The sequence below is a fragment of the Petaurus breviceps genome, unplaced genomic scaffold (assembly GCF_028583685.1).
Source record: "Petaurus breviceps papuanus isolate PSGF00001 unplaced genomic scaffold, PetGlider_PUasm1.0 490, whole genome shotgun sequence".
NCBI classification, from domain to species: Eukaryota; Metazoa; Chordata; class Mammalia; order Diprotodontia; family Petauridae; genus Petaurus; species Petaurus breviceps.
Window position 1 is genome coordinate 13,907,011 of NW_027186352.1, and position 14,801 is coordinate 13,921,811.

The 14,801-nt window shown below is 51.9% G+C and overlaps 1 protein-coding gene across 8 annotated transcripts in view; it reads left to right on the top strand.

Moving 5' to 3' along the window:
• The window catches only part of SGMS1 (sphingomyelin synthase 1), a 240,172-nt gene that overhangs the window by 201,508 nt on the left and 23,863 nt on the right, over positions 1–14,801 (top strand). For all 8 annotated transcript variants that reach the window (XM_069101800.1, XM_069101804.1, XM_069101799.1 and 5 more), the window contains one exon: positions 10,132–10,985. In XM_069101800.1, the coding sequence (XP_068957901.1) occupies positions 10,357–10,985 (629 nt within the window). In that variant the 5' untranslated portion in view covers positions 10,132–10,356. The remainder of the gene's footprint in view (positions 1–10,131; positions 10,986–14,801) is intronic.

Sequence of the window (14,801 nt, forward strand, 5' to 3'; positions counted from 1 at the left end):
GGATGCTGACAGTGGTCTAGCCACTCCTTGCCTCTGTTTGGGGGTCCCCACAGCTGCCCCCACTCCTTCCATCCTGAATGAGGCCCGGGCTCCACGCTAGCTGGGGGAGAGGGACCAGAGGTGGGAGGGCAGAGGCTGACGGCCAGCCAGATGGGACCCCTTGCCCTCCCCTCACTCGTTTGGGCTGCTTTCAGATCTGCTTGCTTTGGAGAGAAAGGCCCGGTGGTTGTGTGTTTTATTGTTAAGATTTATCGGAGGATGCTGGTGACTTTCCTTTGCTGTGTTTCTCAGTTGCCTCCTCGTTCTCATTTAGGGATTCCCTGCTTCTGAAGAAGCTGGATTTCCATTTTTCTCTCCTTCCCAGTCTCTGCCTCCCCTCCCCTTCCCGCCTTCGTCCCAGGACTCAGGATGCTCAGGGGCCTGAGCTAACAGTGCTGACAGGCTTGGTTCCAGTTACGGTTGTGGTCGCAGCCCATGTGGGGGCTCTCTGCACGCCCCACAGAACTGTCCCCCCGATCACCCGCTCATTAGGGTTCCCACGAGAGCGTGGTCTTACCTCCAGAGTGAGAGTTCCTGTGTCAGGGCTGTATCCTTCTCTTATCTCCCCCAGCACCCAGAGCAGGACTCAGTAAATATTCTCTTCCTGATTGACTGCAGACAGACAGACACACACACACACTCACTCACTCTTTCCCTCTCTTCCCACCTCTTCCTCTCCCTCTCCTCACCCACTTCCCTTGGGTTGGGGGATGTCCTGCGTTAAAATCCAGGCCTCCTCTGTGATTTCAGACAAATCACTTGATGTCTCTGTTCCCCCTTTCCTTTTCTTTAAGATGTGGGGGCTGGACCAGGTCATACAAAAAGTGGCTTTTCAAGCTGGGAGGGACACTGGTGACCACGGAGTCTAGTCCAGATTCCGTGGAGAGTGTGTGTGACAGGTGGTCGGCCAGCCCCATGTAAGCCATAATGTAATGCCAGGCAAAGGCAACTTCCCAAGGTTCAAAATACCAGCATAGATGCTCTCCATTTTATTCAGTGACAAATTAAGAACAGATAGAATCAAAGGTAAGGACCATCTGGGCAGGAAGCACCCATGCCAGACTCGGGTAAACAGTTTTCATGTCTCGTTCCTCAAGGAAAGCTGGTAGTCACTTGACTGCAGGCACTTTTCATTTCTGGAGTGAGTATGACCTTGGCTTTCTCTGCACAAAGTCCATATGGAGGATAGTAAAAGAGAAAAAAGAATCATTGGGCCATAACATCCGGGCTGGTTCTGTTGAGTAATTCTCCTAATAGAAGGAAAGGAAGAAAGGAAGCCCCCAGATTTGAGAGGGGAACCTTGCCCTTGGGAGCCTGGGGAGGCTGCCTCTCTAGCTCCTTGAAATCAGTCCACAAGCATTTAGTCAGCGCCTGCTGTCTGCAGAGCTTTGTGATGTAGACAAGGCGTGATCCCTGCTCTTGGGGCGCTTGGGTCCCACGTCCAGCTCTCCTCCCACCCGGCTAGGCTGGGAGAGACGATGTTAATGGACCCGAGGCAGGCCAGGTCTGTGACCTCTCGGCCGGCTGCTCAGCCTGCACCATCAGGTTTTGCATCTGATACCCAGAATTCCAGTTACCTAGAACAGATCCCACTGCAGGAACTTGACCGGTGATGGGAGCAGGCCCGTGCCTGTGTCTGCCTGTCAGAGGAGGACAGTGTCCAGATGGAGAAGAATGGCGACCTGGTTCTGGGGGAGGTCGTAGGTGGTTGCTGTTCAACCATCTTCAGGCCTGTTCCTTCTTTGTGACTGCCACCATTTGGATTTTTCTTGGCAGAGATACTGGAGGGGTTTTCCACTTCCTCCTCCAGCTTTTTTTGAAGATGAGGACACTGAGGAAAGCAGAGTTAAGTGACTGGTCCAGGGTTATAGAGCTGAAGCCAGATTCGAACTCAGATCTTCCTGTCTCTGGGCCCAGCACTCTACCCCTCCACACCACCAAGCTGTCTTGGAAATAGTGGTAAAAGCAGAATTAGAAATGGGCTTTGGGAAGTCTTTTTATTGGTCATTATACATTGGGATAGAAATGACTCTGACCTCAGAGTCTGGAAACCTGAGTGGGGAGCCCAGATCCTTCACCCACTGGCTTCATGACCTCAGCCGGGTGGCATGCTTAAGGAGGGTGACTTTGGAGTCAGACATTATGGAAATCATGTGGGAGGCCGTTCTGATGAGTGAAAAAAGCTCAGAGCTTTGAAATAGAAGTTTTAATTTTTAATTTTTATTGGGGGGGGAGACATTATGACTCCTCTTCCCTTCTTCCATCCCCCAGGACCTGGGTGTGAATCCTGATTCTAGTACCTTTATATCTTGGGGGTGGGGAAGGAGAAGAGGTTGAATTTAAAAATGAAAGTTGCAGAAGTAAATATCAGTATTTCAGAATTCTTAGATGGCTTCGGACACAGAGAGCTGGGCTTGGAAACAGGAAGATCTGAATTCAGATCTCCTCAGACGCTCCCTAGCTGTGTGTCTGACCCTGGGCTGTCCGCTTCACTTCCCAGCCTCTCTCCTCATCTATCAGGCTTAAGAACAGAAGTAGTAACTTCCTTACGGGCTTGCTGTTATTACTCATGAAATGGAGGGTGAAAGGTCACAAAGCTGGGGAGAGGCAGCCCAGGCCTTGGCTGCCGGCCATTAGATTCTGCCCAGTGACCATCTTAGGGCATCATGGTCCGGGCTCTTCTGTCTATTGCACCAGACCTGGAGTCCAGAAGGCGTGAGTCCAGGCGTTCTTCGGACACTGGCCTTGTGGGGTCTTTCTTGGCCTCCGTTTTTCCAGTGTCCAGTGATGAGTTGGACTTGACCTCCGAGGTCCCTCTGATCTGTTCAATGAGATTCCTCTGAAAGCTAATGAAATTTGGGTGTTTTGTGTTAGTGATTAATCAGGCCCCAATATTCCTGATTGTTGAGAGAGTTCTGTCTGACTAGGTGGATCTGAAAGGATGCTGGCTGGTTCCAGATGGGGAGGAGTGCTGTGAGTGATTGGGTGCTAGAAATGAAGCCCTAAGGGAAAGCTTGGTTGATGTGCGCTCAGGAGAGCCATGCAAATTTTGTTGAAGGAGCGGAGAACCCAAGAGTCTGGGTCTTTGATTAGCGGGGACTGCTTGGTGGGGAGTACGGAGCTCCCCGTCTCCCACAGCTGGACCCATCTTTTCTTCCCATTTCTGGTCTTTGGCAGATAACCAGAGCTTTGTCATTTAGCAAAAGCCCTTCACCTTAGAGTTTTGTAAACCAAGGCCCAGAGAGGGGAAGTCACACGTGGCCTGGGCTCTGCCCGGCAAGGAGCTGCCCCAGTGGGCCTGCATCCTGTTTTTAGCACCAGCTAGCCCCAGAGGCAGCCCAGAACCCAAGCCCCTCGACCCCTGAAGATCTGGGTGCCGAGCCCATAACTCCAAAGCTAAGCAGACTGGACCTTGAGAGGACCCTTCTCCACCTCTAACTTAACAGCAAAGGGCACAGAGGCTTCCAGGCAATGGCTTGGCTCTAGAGGAGAGCTGGGTTTGGGTGTGGCTTTTTTAGTGGGGGGGGGGGGGAGGCTGTGACAGCCGTCTTCAACTGAGGCTTCAACTGATACTGAGGCTTGCCCAGATCACACAGCTCTGAAGTGGGAATTGAGCCTGTGTTTTCTGGGTGCTGCCCACTGGAATTTGACTCAGCAAAGGAGGATGAGAGCGGTTTTGTTTGAAAGTGGTTGGGGAGAGAAATACTGCTTGCTCCCCACCCTGGCTCCTGTGGCAAGTGTGCCCACTCTGATGAAATGGGCGGGGGGGGGCTTTCCCTGGCAGCAGAAGCAGCGGCCTATGTACAAGTGTGTGTCATCTGCCTTTCAGCCCCGGGGGCATCTGTTTATTTGTGTTACATTCTCTGCCTCTACTCAGGCAGTAAGTGATCCATCGGGATTTGAACCTGGGACCCAGCCCTCCCAACGCAGCGTCCTTCCCACTGACCCACAGGGATCCAGAGGACAGGCTGCTTGCTTAGACGTGCTTGAAGTCCAGTTGGGGAGGGGGAGAGGCTTGAAGTTGGGACCCTCCTTGTGGGGTTTGCACCCTGGCTGTGCACTGGTGCCCCCTTGTCTTCCCTCAGGGCTCAGCCTGGACACCCCCTCCAGAAGCCTTCCGTGATCCTTCAGGGTTGACAGCTCTCCCTCCTTCCCCTAATTATCTCGTATTCTTTGCTTCTCTCTGCTAGGCAGAAGGGCTGTGGCCATGGGGCCTCTATTCCAGACTCCAGAAAGTTTCCCTGGGCCAGAAAGATCCAGGTTCAAGTCTGGACTCTGACACATGCTGGCTTTTTGTTCCTGGGCAAGTCACTTAACCCTGTAGGTACGTGAGAGGCACCAGGCACTTCTCTTAAGCTAAAGAGGAGCCTCTGTTTGTGTCCCTGGAGGGAGTTTCCACACCAGGAGCTACTTTCCCAGATGAAGCCACGAGCGATCCCTAGGCCCTTGCCTGTAGTGTATTTACTGAGGATTGAACACCAGGCAGACACAGGCTCTTGTGTGCTCCCCAGGAGTCTGTGCCTGGTCCTGTGACAAGCTTTTCATTAATGACCTGGATAAAGCTATAGAAGGAAGGCATATCCAGCATGCTGAAAGGGGCAGCTGGCATCGTGGCAGATGGAGGCAGGTCTAAGAGGAGCTCAGCAGGCCGGGGGTCGGGCCCAGTCACATGAGAGGAAATGCAGTGTAACAACCACAAAAGCCACACTTCTACAGAGGGAGAGCCGTGGGGTGGTGTGTGGTTAGCCGCCAGATTAGCTGAAGAAGATCTGGGGGTCTCAGCAGACTACATGCTCCGTGTGAGTCAGCAGTGCTGGGCAGAGCGGCAGGACTTCCAGGGATAAGCCAGGGCTCCCATCAGGCACCTTTTGTATTCTGGCCTGGAGGGTCTGTCCAGGTGAGAGCAGGAGAAAGTTTGATAAATGGGGACACTTCCAGGAGAGGGAACCCCACTGAGCAAGGGCCCCTTGAGGACTTGTTGGGAGAACTGGGAACATTGACCTTGGAGAAGGCTTGGGGGGGGGGGGGGCGATCAGGGTGCGCATGTTGGTTTAAAAAGTCCGCAGCCTCTGCTAAGCATGAGAGCTGCCCTCCGGTGCCCCAGGTCCCTGGGAGGTGGCTGGAGCTAAAGGATGCCGGCTCTGCTGGGGATTTTGTCATGTGGACATTGGGCTGGCAGGCACTGAGGTCTCTTCTCACTTGGACTTTCATGCTTCCCATCTGAAGGAAACCCTCAGAAGACATTCCCCCTAAAACTCGAAATCAGGCCACCCGGGCTCTCGGACAACTCCGGTGTTTGTAGCCCATTCTGAAGCATCGAGCCCTGCCGAGAATGAGAGAAATACTAGACCGAGGTTCGACCGGACCGATCAAGACTGAGCCGAGCCCCCGCCCTCCCTGGAATCCAGGGCCAGCCTGCAGTTGCTTCCCTGTGGATTGAGGCCAGTTTCTATTTAGAGCAATCTGCCATGCCGCTCTGCTTGGCCTAGAAAGGAGAATTCAGAGAAAGAAGAGATCACAGAGGACTGAAGCCGTCAGGGAAAGACCATAGGCTTGTCGATAGAGAGCTGAGGGACCTCAGAGGCCAGAGAGGCAAAGTCACCGGTTCAAAGTAAGAGGCAGTGTCAGGATTTGAACTCATGTTCTCTAGAACCAGCTCCTTCTCTGTGGACAGCCAGGACTGCCATTCTGCCTGAGACACCTCCCAAGATTTCCCACCCCTTAGCTGTGGAACTGGGGGCGAGGGGCAGGGTGAGAGGTTAGGCTGGTCAGTTGTATTCTCTGAGGTTCAGGGCGGATTGGCCTCAGAAGTGGTTATGCTTCGTGGCCTCAGGGCATGTGGAGCTTCTGAGATGTGAGCCTAGGAATGGAGGGTATGGGGTGACAGGAGACCCTGTCACAGAACACAGTTCTCTAAAATCAGGTCTCAGGCCGCTGAGGCAGACTGCTCCTGTGGGGAGCCTGATTATTGGCATCAGAGCTCTCCATTGCAGTCCTTCACCACAAAGGCAGCCTCTCAGCCATGGGGCTGCCCTTTGGCCTGCCCCCTTCTAAAAGGCTCTGATGAGCGTTCATAGAGGAAGGCAGCCTGTAGACTGAGTGCAGGCTTTCCCATTCTCTCCGACTGTCCACTGCCCAGTGCTTCGCGTGGCTCCCATCTGTCACTTCAGATCTCTTTTCTGGCATTTCAAGATTGGGTCTGGTTACTGTGGTGGGACAGTAGTAGATGGACCCTTACACTTCTTTTTTCTCCTTAGAAAATATCCACCCTTCCAGTCTTCTGCACCCTTTCTCCTCCAACATTTACAGATATTGGAGTCAGCCTTAGGAACTTTGTGTATTTAAAAAAAAATAAAGTTGTATTGTCAGCTTTTGTTTTCATGTCACCAGAATTTTTTCCAGTGTATCATTCCTCCTGCCCCTTCCAGCAAGGTGACAAAGAATTGTAAAAAGAAGAAAAAAGGCAGTTGAACAAAACTAAGCACCTCCTGGAATCTCCCGTGCTGTGCTGCAGCGAAGGTGGGGAGCGCCCTGCGGCCTGTGTCTCGGCAGACAGCATCATTCTGACTTCACGGCATTCAGCTGCACTTGTTTTCCATGGTTGTGTTCATTGTGGGCCTGTAGTTTGGCTGGCTCTGCTTTTTCATTCCCCTGTTGTCTGATTTGGGCTTTCATGAACAGTCATCACCTACACATGCCTTTGCTTTGCATCGGTTGTGGTCGTTCTTCTCAAGCTTCTTCTCTTCATTTGTTGTGAGCATTGTTTGTTAGGCTACATGCACAGACCTCAGTTCTGTTCACTTTTGTGGAAAGGGGAGTTGGCCCTGCTTCATTTAGGAGTCGTCTGCATTTTCCTCCTCTTGGGACACTTGGAATAATGTGTTCCTAGCTCTTTCTTAGTCTTGTCCAAATTTTTCAGTGTTTTCATTTGATGTTAGACAAGTCCCTAGATGTGGAGTCAGGGAGACCCAGGTTCAGATCCACTTTTTAGCTCCGTGACCTTAGGTAAAAAAATCCCTTTGCCAGTCTGTCCCTCAATTTCCAGATTGGTAAAAAGGGGGAGCAGGGCAAGCACTTGATGTTGGGGGGCTGAACGCCCCTCTTGCTTCCTGTGTTTTGGCAATACTCCTACATTTCAGAAAATCTTGGGGCGGCCAGGTAGCACAGCGAGTAAGAGCACCGGCTCCAGTGTTGGGATGACCTGGAGATCGAATCCCGGGCTCAGACACTTAGCACCCACCCAGAAACACCTGGCCATGTAACCTTGAGCAAGTTACTTAACCCCAGTTGCTTAGGGGCGGCCAGGTGGCTCATCGAGTAAAGAGCACCGGCTCCAGTGTCAGGATGACCTGGGAATCCAATCCGGGCTCAGATACTCAGCACCACACTCAGAAATAACATGTAATCTTGAGCAAGTTACTTAACCCTGATTGCTTTATAAAAAAAAAAAAAAAAGAAAATCTTCGTGATTTTCTCTTTATGATTATTTGTCTGTCTTTTGAGTTTGCAGGAGTGAACCAGGTTTCCGTTTTGATTGGAAGGATCCTGGATGAATCTTGGCACTTTTATTTCTGTAGTGAAGAGATTTCTGGGTGACTGACTTTGCCGATTTAATTTGCTCTCTGGTCTGAGGTTGCCACTTTGGAGGTTTTCCTAATAACCGTGTGGAGAGGCTGTGCAGAATTGCTGGGGCCATCTTGGCCCGACTGTGCATTGTGGAACGGGTCCTTTCTGCTGTTTGTCTAATTGCTGTTTGCTGGAGGTTGGGGGGGATGCCGTTATTTTACTTTAGCCTGTTTCTTTGTTTGAAGCAATTCCTTACATTTCCCTTAAAGTGCAGCTGATTCACTGGAGGTGGGATTGGAAAGTGCCTGGGAGTCAGGAGACCTCCTTCCTACTCTTCCTGGAGCCAGCTCCTGCAGTAAGCAGGGGCATGTAAGCTCTGGACCTTGGTTTCCTCATTTCTGCAGTTGGCAGGGCATAGGAGAAGGCGAGTCTGGTGACCTCCCTTCCTGCTTGGAAATGTCATCCTTCAGGAGTGTTCCCAGGGTCACCTAGGATCGTGGGATTTGGAAGCAGAAAGAGGACCCTGCAGTTGCATCCTGCTCATTTTAAAGATGAGGCCCAGAGAAGGGAAGGGCCTGGCTTCCTGGGGGCCGCTCCTCGAGCTTCCTTCACCATGCACTACAAAGACCTTTCCTGACATCCCCCATTTGTTCCTGCTCTGGTCTGCTAGGACTCAGCTTCTCAAAGTTTTTACAGTATCTTCTATTTATCTGTCTATGTAGCTCTTGTATTCTGCCCTCCCTCCCACACACCAGACTGGAATCTCCCAGGGCTTTGGAGGAGGAGACGTGAGCTCTGGGTGTTCTGCCAGTCCTTGGGCAGGTACATCCTGAGTAGTCCGGGGACTGAATTGTCCTGTGCTTAGCCCGGAGCCCAACACAGAGTTAACATTCAAGAGACACTTGTTGGTTTGACTCCTCACTGTCTCCGACAACCCCCACCCCATCCAAGGCATTGCCAAGCCCTGTCATTTTACCCTCACCCAGGGGCAGACCCCCACCCCCTCCCTCCTCCCCTGCTACAGTAGCTGCCGGGGGGGGGTCTGCCTCCCTCAAGTCTCTCCTCCTCCATTCAGCCATCAGAGAAATCTTCCTAAAGTCTGACCATGTCACTGACCCTCCAGGGGCTCCCTGTTATCCCCAGGACCAGACAGAGTGTTCTGGCCATCATAACCTGTGGTAGTTTCACCCCCTCCTGCCTCTGCAGGCCCCCTTTACACACGCTCTGTGGTCCAGCGACACCGGCCTCCTGGCTGTTCTCCAACAGGACCCTCCATCTCTTGCTCTGGCCGCCCCCATGCCTGGAGCCCTCTTCCTCTTCCTCTCTGCCTGCTTTCCCGGCTCCTAGAATCCCAAGGAAGCCTTTTCCACTCCCTCCTAATCCTCACGCTCCAGTGCTGATGGAGATTCCCTGGTGTTCCCGTATGTGGTTTGCTTATGCTCAGTCCCCGTTAGATTGTGGGTCCCTGGAGGGCAGGGGCTTCTGTGCATAGCCCGGTGCCTGGCACATAGTGGGTGTTACCCAGTGTTTTGTGAATGACTCTGCTGAGTGAGTCACCACCGGGGCCGACAGGCAGAAGGGCAGAGAGCCCTGCTCCCAGGCCCAGTGTGGCTCAGCGGAAGGCAGGGTCAGGCAGGATGGATGGCAGTAATTCAAAGGGAAGGAGATTGAGAAGGGCTTCCTGCAGAAATGAAGCTGGGGGAGGGGGATGCACTAGCTGTCTCGGGTCTGAAGGGCATGGCCATAAGGGATCCGTCATCTTGGTCCCAGAGAGAAGAAATAGAAGTGCTGTGGAAGCTGGCAGGAGGCCCGTTTGGGCCGGAGAAAGCGAGGAGAGCGTCCTAAGAATCACTGCTATTACAGACGGAGAGGGGCTGCCTGTGGAGGGCGGGGGTCCCTCCCTGCCCCCGCTGGGTGAGGCCAGGACTCCTGACTGAGTGTGGGCTGTGGGTGTAAAGCAGGCTGTGCCAGTAAATGCTTTTACATTCCCCTCTGGGACCAGTGGGAGTGGGCTTATATACTGTTTACATTTCAGTTCAATCTTTGTCATGAATTCTCTCCAGCACTATCTTAAGTCTGGACAATTAGCAAAATAATAAATCAAGTCCTGATTTTTCTGATTTTTAGCATGCCCCACCCCCATTTCCGAAGTGTCAGTCAAACAGCATTAAGTGCCTGCTGTATGCCAGACACCATGTTGAACACTCCCACTGATCATCTAACAATCCCCCAAGCAAGCCCTCTGAGCCCCCTCCTGCCCCCCAGGCCTTTCTGTCTCAAGTTCTGTGATTCCCAGAAGGCTCAGTGCCTGGTATACAGTAGCACTCAGTAAATGCACATTGAATTGAACGAGAGAGGATGGTGGTATTGGTAGTAGGGGTAATGGTGGTAATGCGCTGTGGCCGTGTCTTTAGGCTTCCTCCCTCCTCTTCCTTCCGTGCTGAGTGTTTGTCCCTGGGGAGGTTGGGGAGGGGAGAGATGGGGAAGTGGCAGTTTCTCTTCTGACCCTGTGTCTTGCCTCTGTAGGAAGAAGCATCCTTGTGCCAAGAAGGCAGTGAGGGATTTCTCCGGCGCCCACGGAGCGTGGCCTTCTCCATGAAGTGTTGGAAAGCCTTCCCGCCCAGCTTGCCAACGGAGTTTCTGCCGGTGCCCGCCAGGATGGGGGAGCTGCAGAGTGGCTGCCTCTTCCGTCCTGGGAGCGGGGTCTGCTGACCTGTCGAGGGAGCGGAGGACCCTTTGCCTGCCAGGACAATGAAGGAAGTCGTCTGCTGGTCACCCCAGATGGTGACAGACTGGCTGCTGGAGAATGCCATGCCCGAATACTGTGAGCCCCTGGGCCATTACACGGGCCAGGACTTGATCGGCCTCACCCAGGAGGATTTCACCAAGCCCCCGCTCTCCCGAGTCTCCTCCGACAATGGGCAACGGTTACTGGACATGATTGAGACCCTGAAGATGGAGCGCCACTTGGAGGCCCATAAGAACGGTCACGCCAACGGGCACCTGAGCGTCAGTGCCGCCGGCCCGGCGCCCGACAGCAGCTTCGTCAGCAAGGCCAAACACAATGGTGTGCCCAATGGCTACCCGGGGGGGCTGGAGATGGTCCAGATCCCCATGCCCGAGCCCCAGCGCTCCCAATACCCCCGCGAGTGGGGCAAGACTCTGCTGGCCTTTGTGTACGCCCTCTGCTGCTTCGTGCTCACCACGGTGACGATCTCCTTCGTCCACGAGCGAGTGCCTCCCAAGGAGACGCAGGCGCCCCTGCCCGACACCTTTTTTGACCATTTTAACCGGGTGCAGTGGGCCTTTTCTATTTGTGAAATCAACGGTTTGATTCTTGTAGGCCTTTGGTTCATCCAGTGGCTGCTCTTAAAATACAAGTAAGTGGGCAGAGGCAGGGGCAGAGCAAACTCCACACTTGCTTTGGGTTTTGAGGGGAGCATTTGGGATCCGGGAATGATGTTCCCACTTTAAACATGGAAACCTCTGTTTTGGGGGGAGGGGGGTGATGCCCCGCAAGACGAAGGTGGAGTTGAGAAAACATCTGCTGTTCTTGCTTGGGTCCAAACTTTTTCATATTCAGTAGAGGACAGGGGATCTGATCTTTCACGGTCATGTTCTTTTCTCTCGATAACTCAAAACACAAGGGAGAAAAGCAGGATTCCACTCCAGAAGAACAGGCATCTGTCTAGCCGATGCTCTGGAGGGTTGGCCTAGTGAGTGAAGAGTAGAGATTTGACCTGGGACATACACACAGCAAGTGATAAATCCCCAATCCCATTGACTCGCACCTTAAGGTTTGCAGAGAACTGTAAACTGAGGGCTGGAAGGGACCCTAGAAATCATCGGGTCTGATTTATATACTTTGTCTCATTGGATTCTAATTTACAGATAAGTAAATGACTCCAGAGTTTCAGGTGTGCATAAGCAAATACAAAATAATGACAAAACACTGGCCGTTTCAGACACTTTAAGATTCAGAGTGCTTTGTCTTCTGGAAAGGCCTAGACGGCATTTAGTCCCTCATTTCACGGATGGGAAAACTGAGGCTGAGGGCAGTGGTTGGCACCAGCTGTCTTCAGCTTGGGGAGGCTCACACTGAGGGTCTGGAGCAGCTGCCGTCTCCTCTGGGGTTCTGTCCTCAGGCGGTGATTCTCCTGCCTTGGAGCTGGATTGGAGGCCACCCTGCAGAAGGCTTTGGCCTTTCCAGGCACAAGGCAGCTAATCCTCAGGCACTGAAGATTTTTACCCGGGAGCTCTGGTGATGTTAATGGATCTGATGTCCCTGAGCATTGATCCTTTGGTTCCAACTGAAATTTGAAGTTTGCAAAGCCCGTAGATTATCACATTTCCTGAGGTGTAAACACCATTCTCTTGTGAGGTAGGGCCTGTCATTTTTATTCCCATTTTACAGATCAGGAAACTGAAGCTCAAAGGTGTTCACTTATTTTCCCATGGTCTGATAGGTCAGGAGTGTCTGTGGAAAGATTTGAACTCAGTTCTTCTTGCTTGGAGTCCAAAGCTCTTTCTCCTATGCCATACTGTCTCTCTTAGTGGAGGATCTTTCTTAAGAATCAGACCCTACCTGCTGATGGCCTGGAGCTTGCCCTGGGCTTCTGAAGGCTCTTTGTAGAGCTCTCTGTGTGTGGCAGGTTCTCCTACATCAGGAGGACTTGAGTCAGGGGCCACGAGACAGACTGTGTGTCTTCGGTCTGATGCCTGAGTTAGCTGAGCGCAGAAAGGCTGGTCCCAGCCTGGATCCAGGGAGGCGACGTTTTTGTCTCCCTCAGTGCATGAAGACAGACTGCCAAATGGTAGCACCCCCAGAGGTCCCTGAGGCAGCCACTCTTGTTTCATCTCTCTGTCTCTTTCTTTAGCACGGTACCCCTCACATAGTAGGCACTTATATGCCTGTCATTGTTGATGAAGTCTAGCCAGTGGCTTAGGGTCAGGGCATGGGGATACGGTTTGTGCAGAGGCCTCAGGTAGAACAGACGAGGACAGGGAGTCATGAGTATAAACAGACTGGAAATAGGGGTTGGAGCCAGAGAGAAAAGGGCTTGAAGAGGCAGCAGAGAAGCTGGTGTTTTCTCTTGGAAGCTGCTTGAGCCAGGGAAGGACCTGGTTGGACTCGTCTTTTAGACATACCGTGTTTTAGAAATAACTGCTTGGGAGGTTGTGTGCTGGACGGGCCAGAGGGAAGAGACTGGAAGCGGGAGGACGTGAGCAGGCTTCTCTTGAGCCTTCCAAGTCAGAGGGAATGAGGAGGACCTATGGAGGGGTTCACATCCTGTGGGCAGACACTTTTGCTGGGTGACCCTGGACACTTAACATTACTGTGCCTGTTCCCTTCTTTGTGGAATCAGGGGGTTGGATTCTGTGACCTCTCCAGCTTAAAATCTAGGAACCTCTAATTGTGAATCAGTATTTCAGTTCTGTTCTTACATAAAATAAAGTGATGCATATGTGGCCTGGGACCAAACCAGTGGTCTGTAGATGTGTTGGAGAAAAACAGCTTCTCAGTTTAGGGAAAGGAAATCATTAAGTATAACTTAGGTTTCATTTGGGGGTGGACAGTGGGAGGTAAATGAGGGTCCTGAGACCTTCAGTGACTTACCCAAGGTAACACAATTGCACGCATGAGAGAGAGGTGTTTTCTAGACCCCAGGGCCGCCATCTGCTTCAGTGAAATTGACCCCGTGTGAAATCCATGAAGTTGGGTTGCCAAGCATTGGGTGGTCAGCTTGTGGATGTCATTCAGAATCAAAGGGACGTTTCCTCTCAATCCTGCCACGGGTTCTGAACTCTCCCTTTGTTTCTGGTGACAAATGCAGTGTCAGCAATGTCCTTGAAGAAGAAACAGCTAAATAAATCCCACCTCCCAGATTTGTTTTCTGGTGTATCATGGTAACCTGCCTGCTCTGTGAGCAGACGGCTTCAGGGGCGTCTGGGCAGAGCCCAGTAAGAATGTAGGAAAGTGTGGTCCCCCTCCACAGGCTGTGTCGAGCTGCTGGTCCCAAGATCCCCTTCGTGGATCAGTCACTCTTAGCTCTCACACAGTGGACAGTTCACCTCTGGAAGATTATTTTGTATGTCTCTCCCCAAGGTTCCAATACCTCCCCAGGTTGAGGAAGGGGGAAAGGAGGCAGAGAAGCTAACATTGCTTAGGAGCCAGGGGCTTTCTGGGCCCATCAGGAGGCTCTTCTCTGTACTTTCCTTTCTATGTAACGAGTTCTGTGTCATAATTTTCACAGCAACAAATTAACTTAATTAACAAGCACATGATAATAATAGTTAATATTTATGTAGCAATCTAAGGTTTGCGGAGTACTTTGAATATATTCTTTCACAACCCTAGAAGGTAAGTGGTCTTCTCTTTCTAGTTTAATAAATTAGGAAACTGAAGCTGAGATGTGCCCTGGGTCCCACAGCTGCTAAGTATCTGGGGCAAGTTTTGAGAACTTGGGTCTTCCTGGGTCTGAGCCCCAAACCGTATCCCACTGCTAGGCCTAATCATGTGCCCTGCACTTCAGCTGCCTTCTCTGTAAAAGGCAGGCAGTCAGTAAACATTTCTTAAGCACCTACTGTGTGCAGTCACTGTGCTAGCAGGAGTCTGAGATGTTACTGGGACATCCCCTCCTTGGAGAGGGAGCCCGGTGTAGTGGGAAGACCTCTGGGCTTGGACTCCAAGGCTGGCTTCGTGACCTGCGTGGCTTTGGGCAGGTCTCAGTTTCCTCATTGGTAAAATGAAGGGAGTTGGACTGAATGATCTCTTAAGGTTCCTCAAAGCCCCAAATTCTGTCATTCTGTGGCTCTAAAGGAAATAGATCAAAACCTGACCTTTGGGCTATTGTGGCAAGCAGGGAGATGGTGTAGATCGTGTAGAGCTGGGAAGGTGGGAAATTGGGGGATTTGAATGTCCGCATTTTTAAGGACTCTGTGAAACTAGAGAAGGCATATGGTGTGATGTGAAGGAGGCTGGATCTGGCATCGGATTGTTGCCGTTCAGTCTTTTCAGGCATGTCTGACCTTGTTTGGAGCTTTTTTGGCAGATGCTGGAGTGGTTTACCATTTCCTTCTCCAGCTCATTTTACAGATGGGGAAACGGAGGCAAACTTGCCAGGGTCCCCCAGCTAGTGTCTGAGGCCAGATTTGAACTCATGGAAATGAGGTTTCCTGATTCAAAGTCAGTGCAC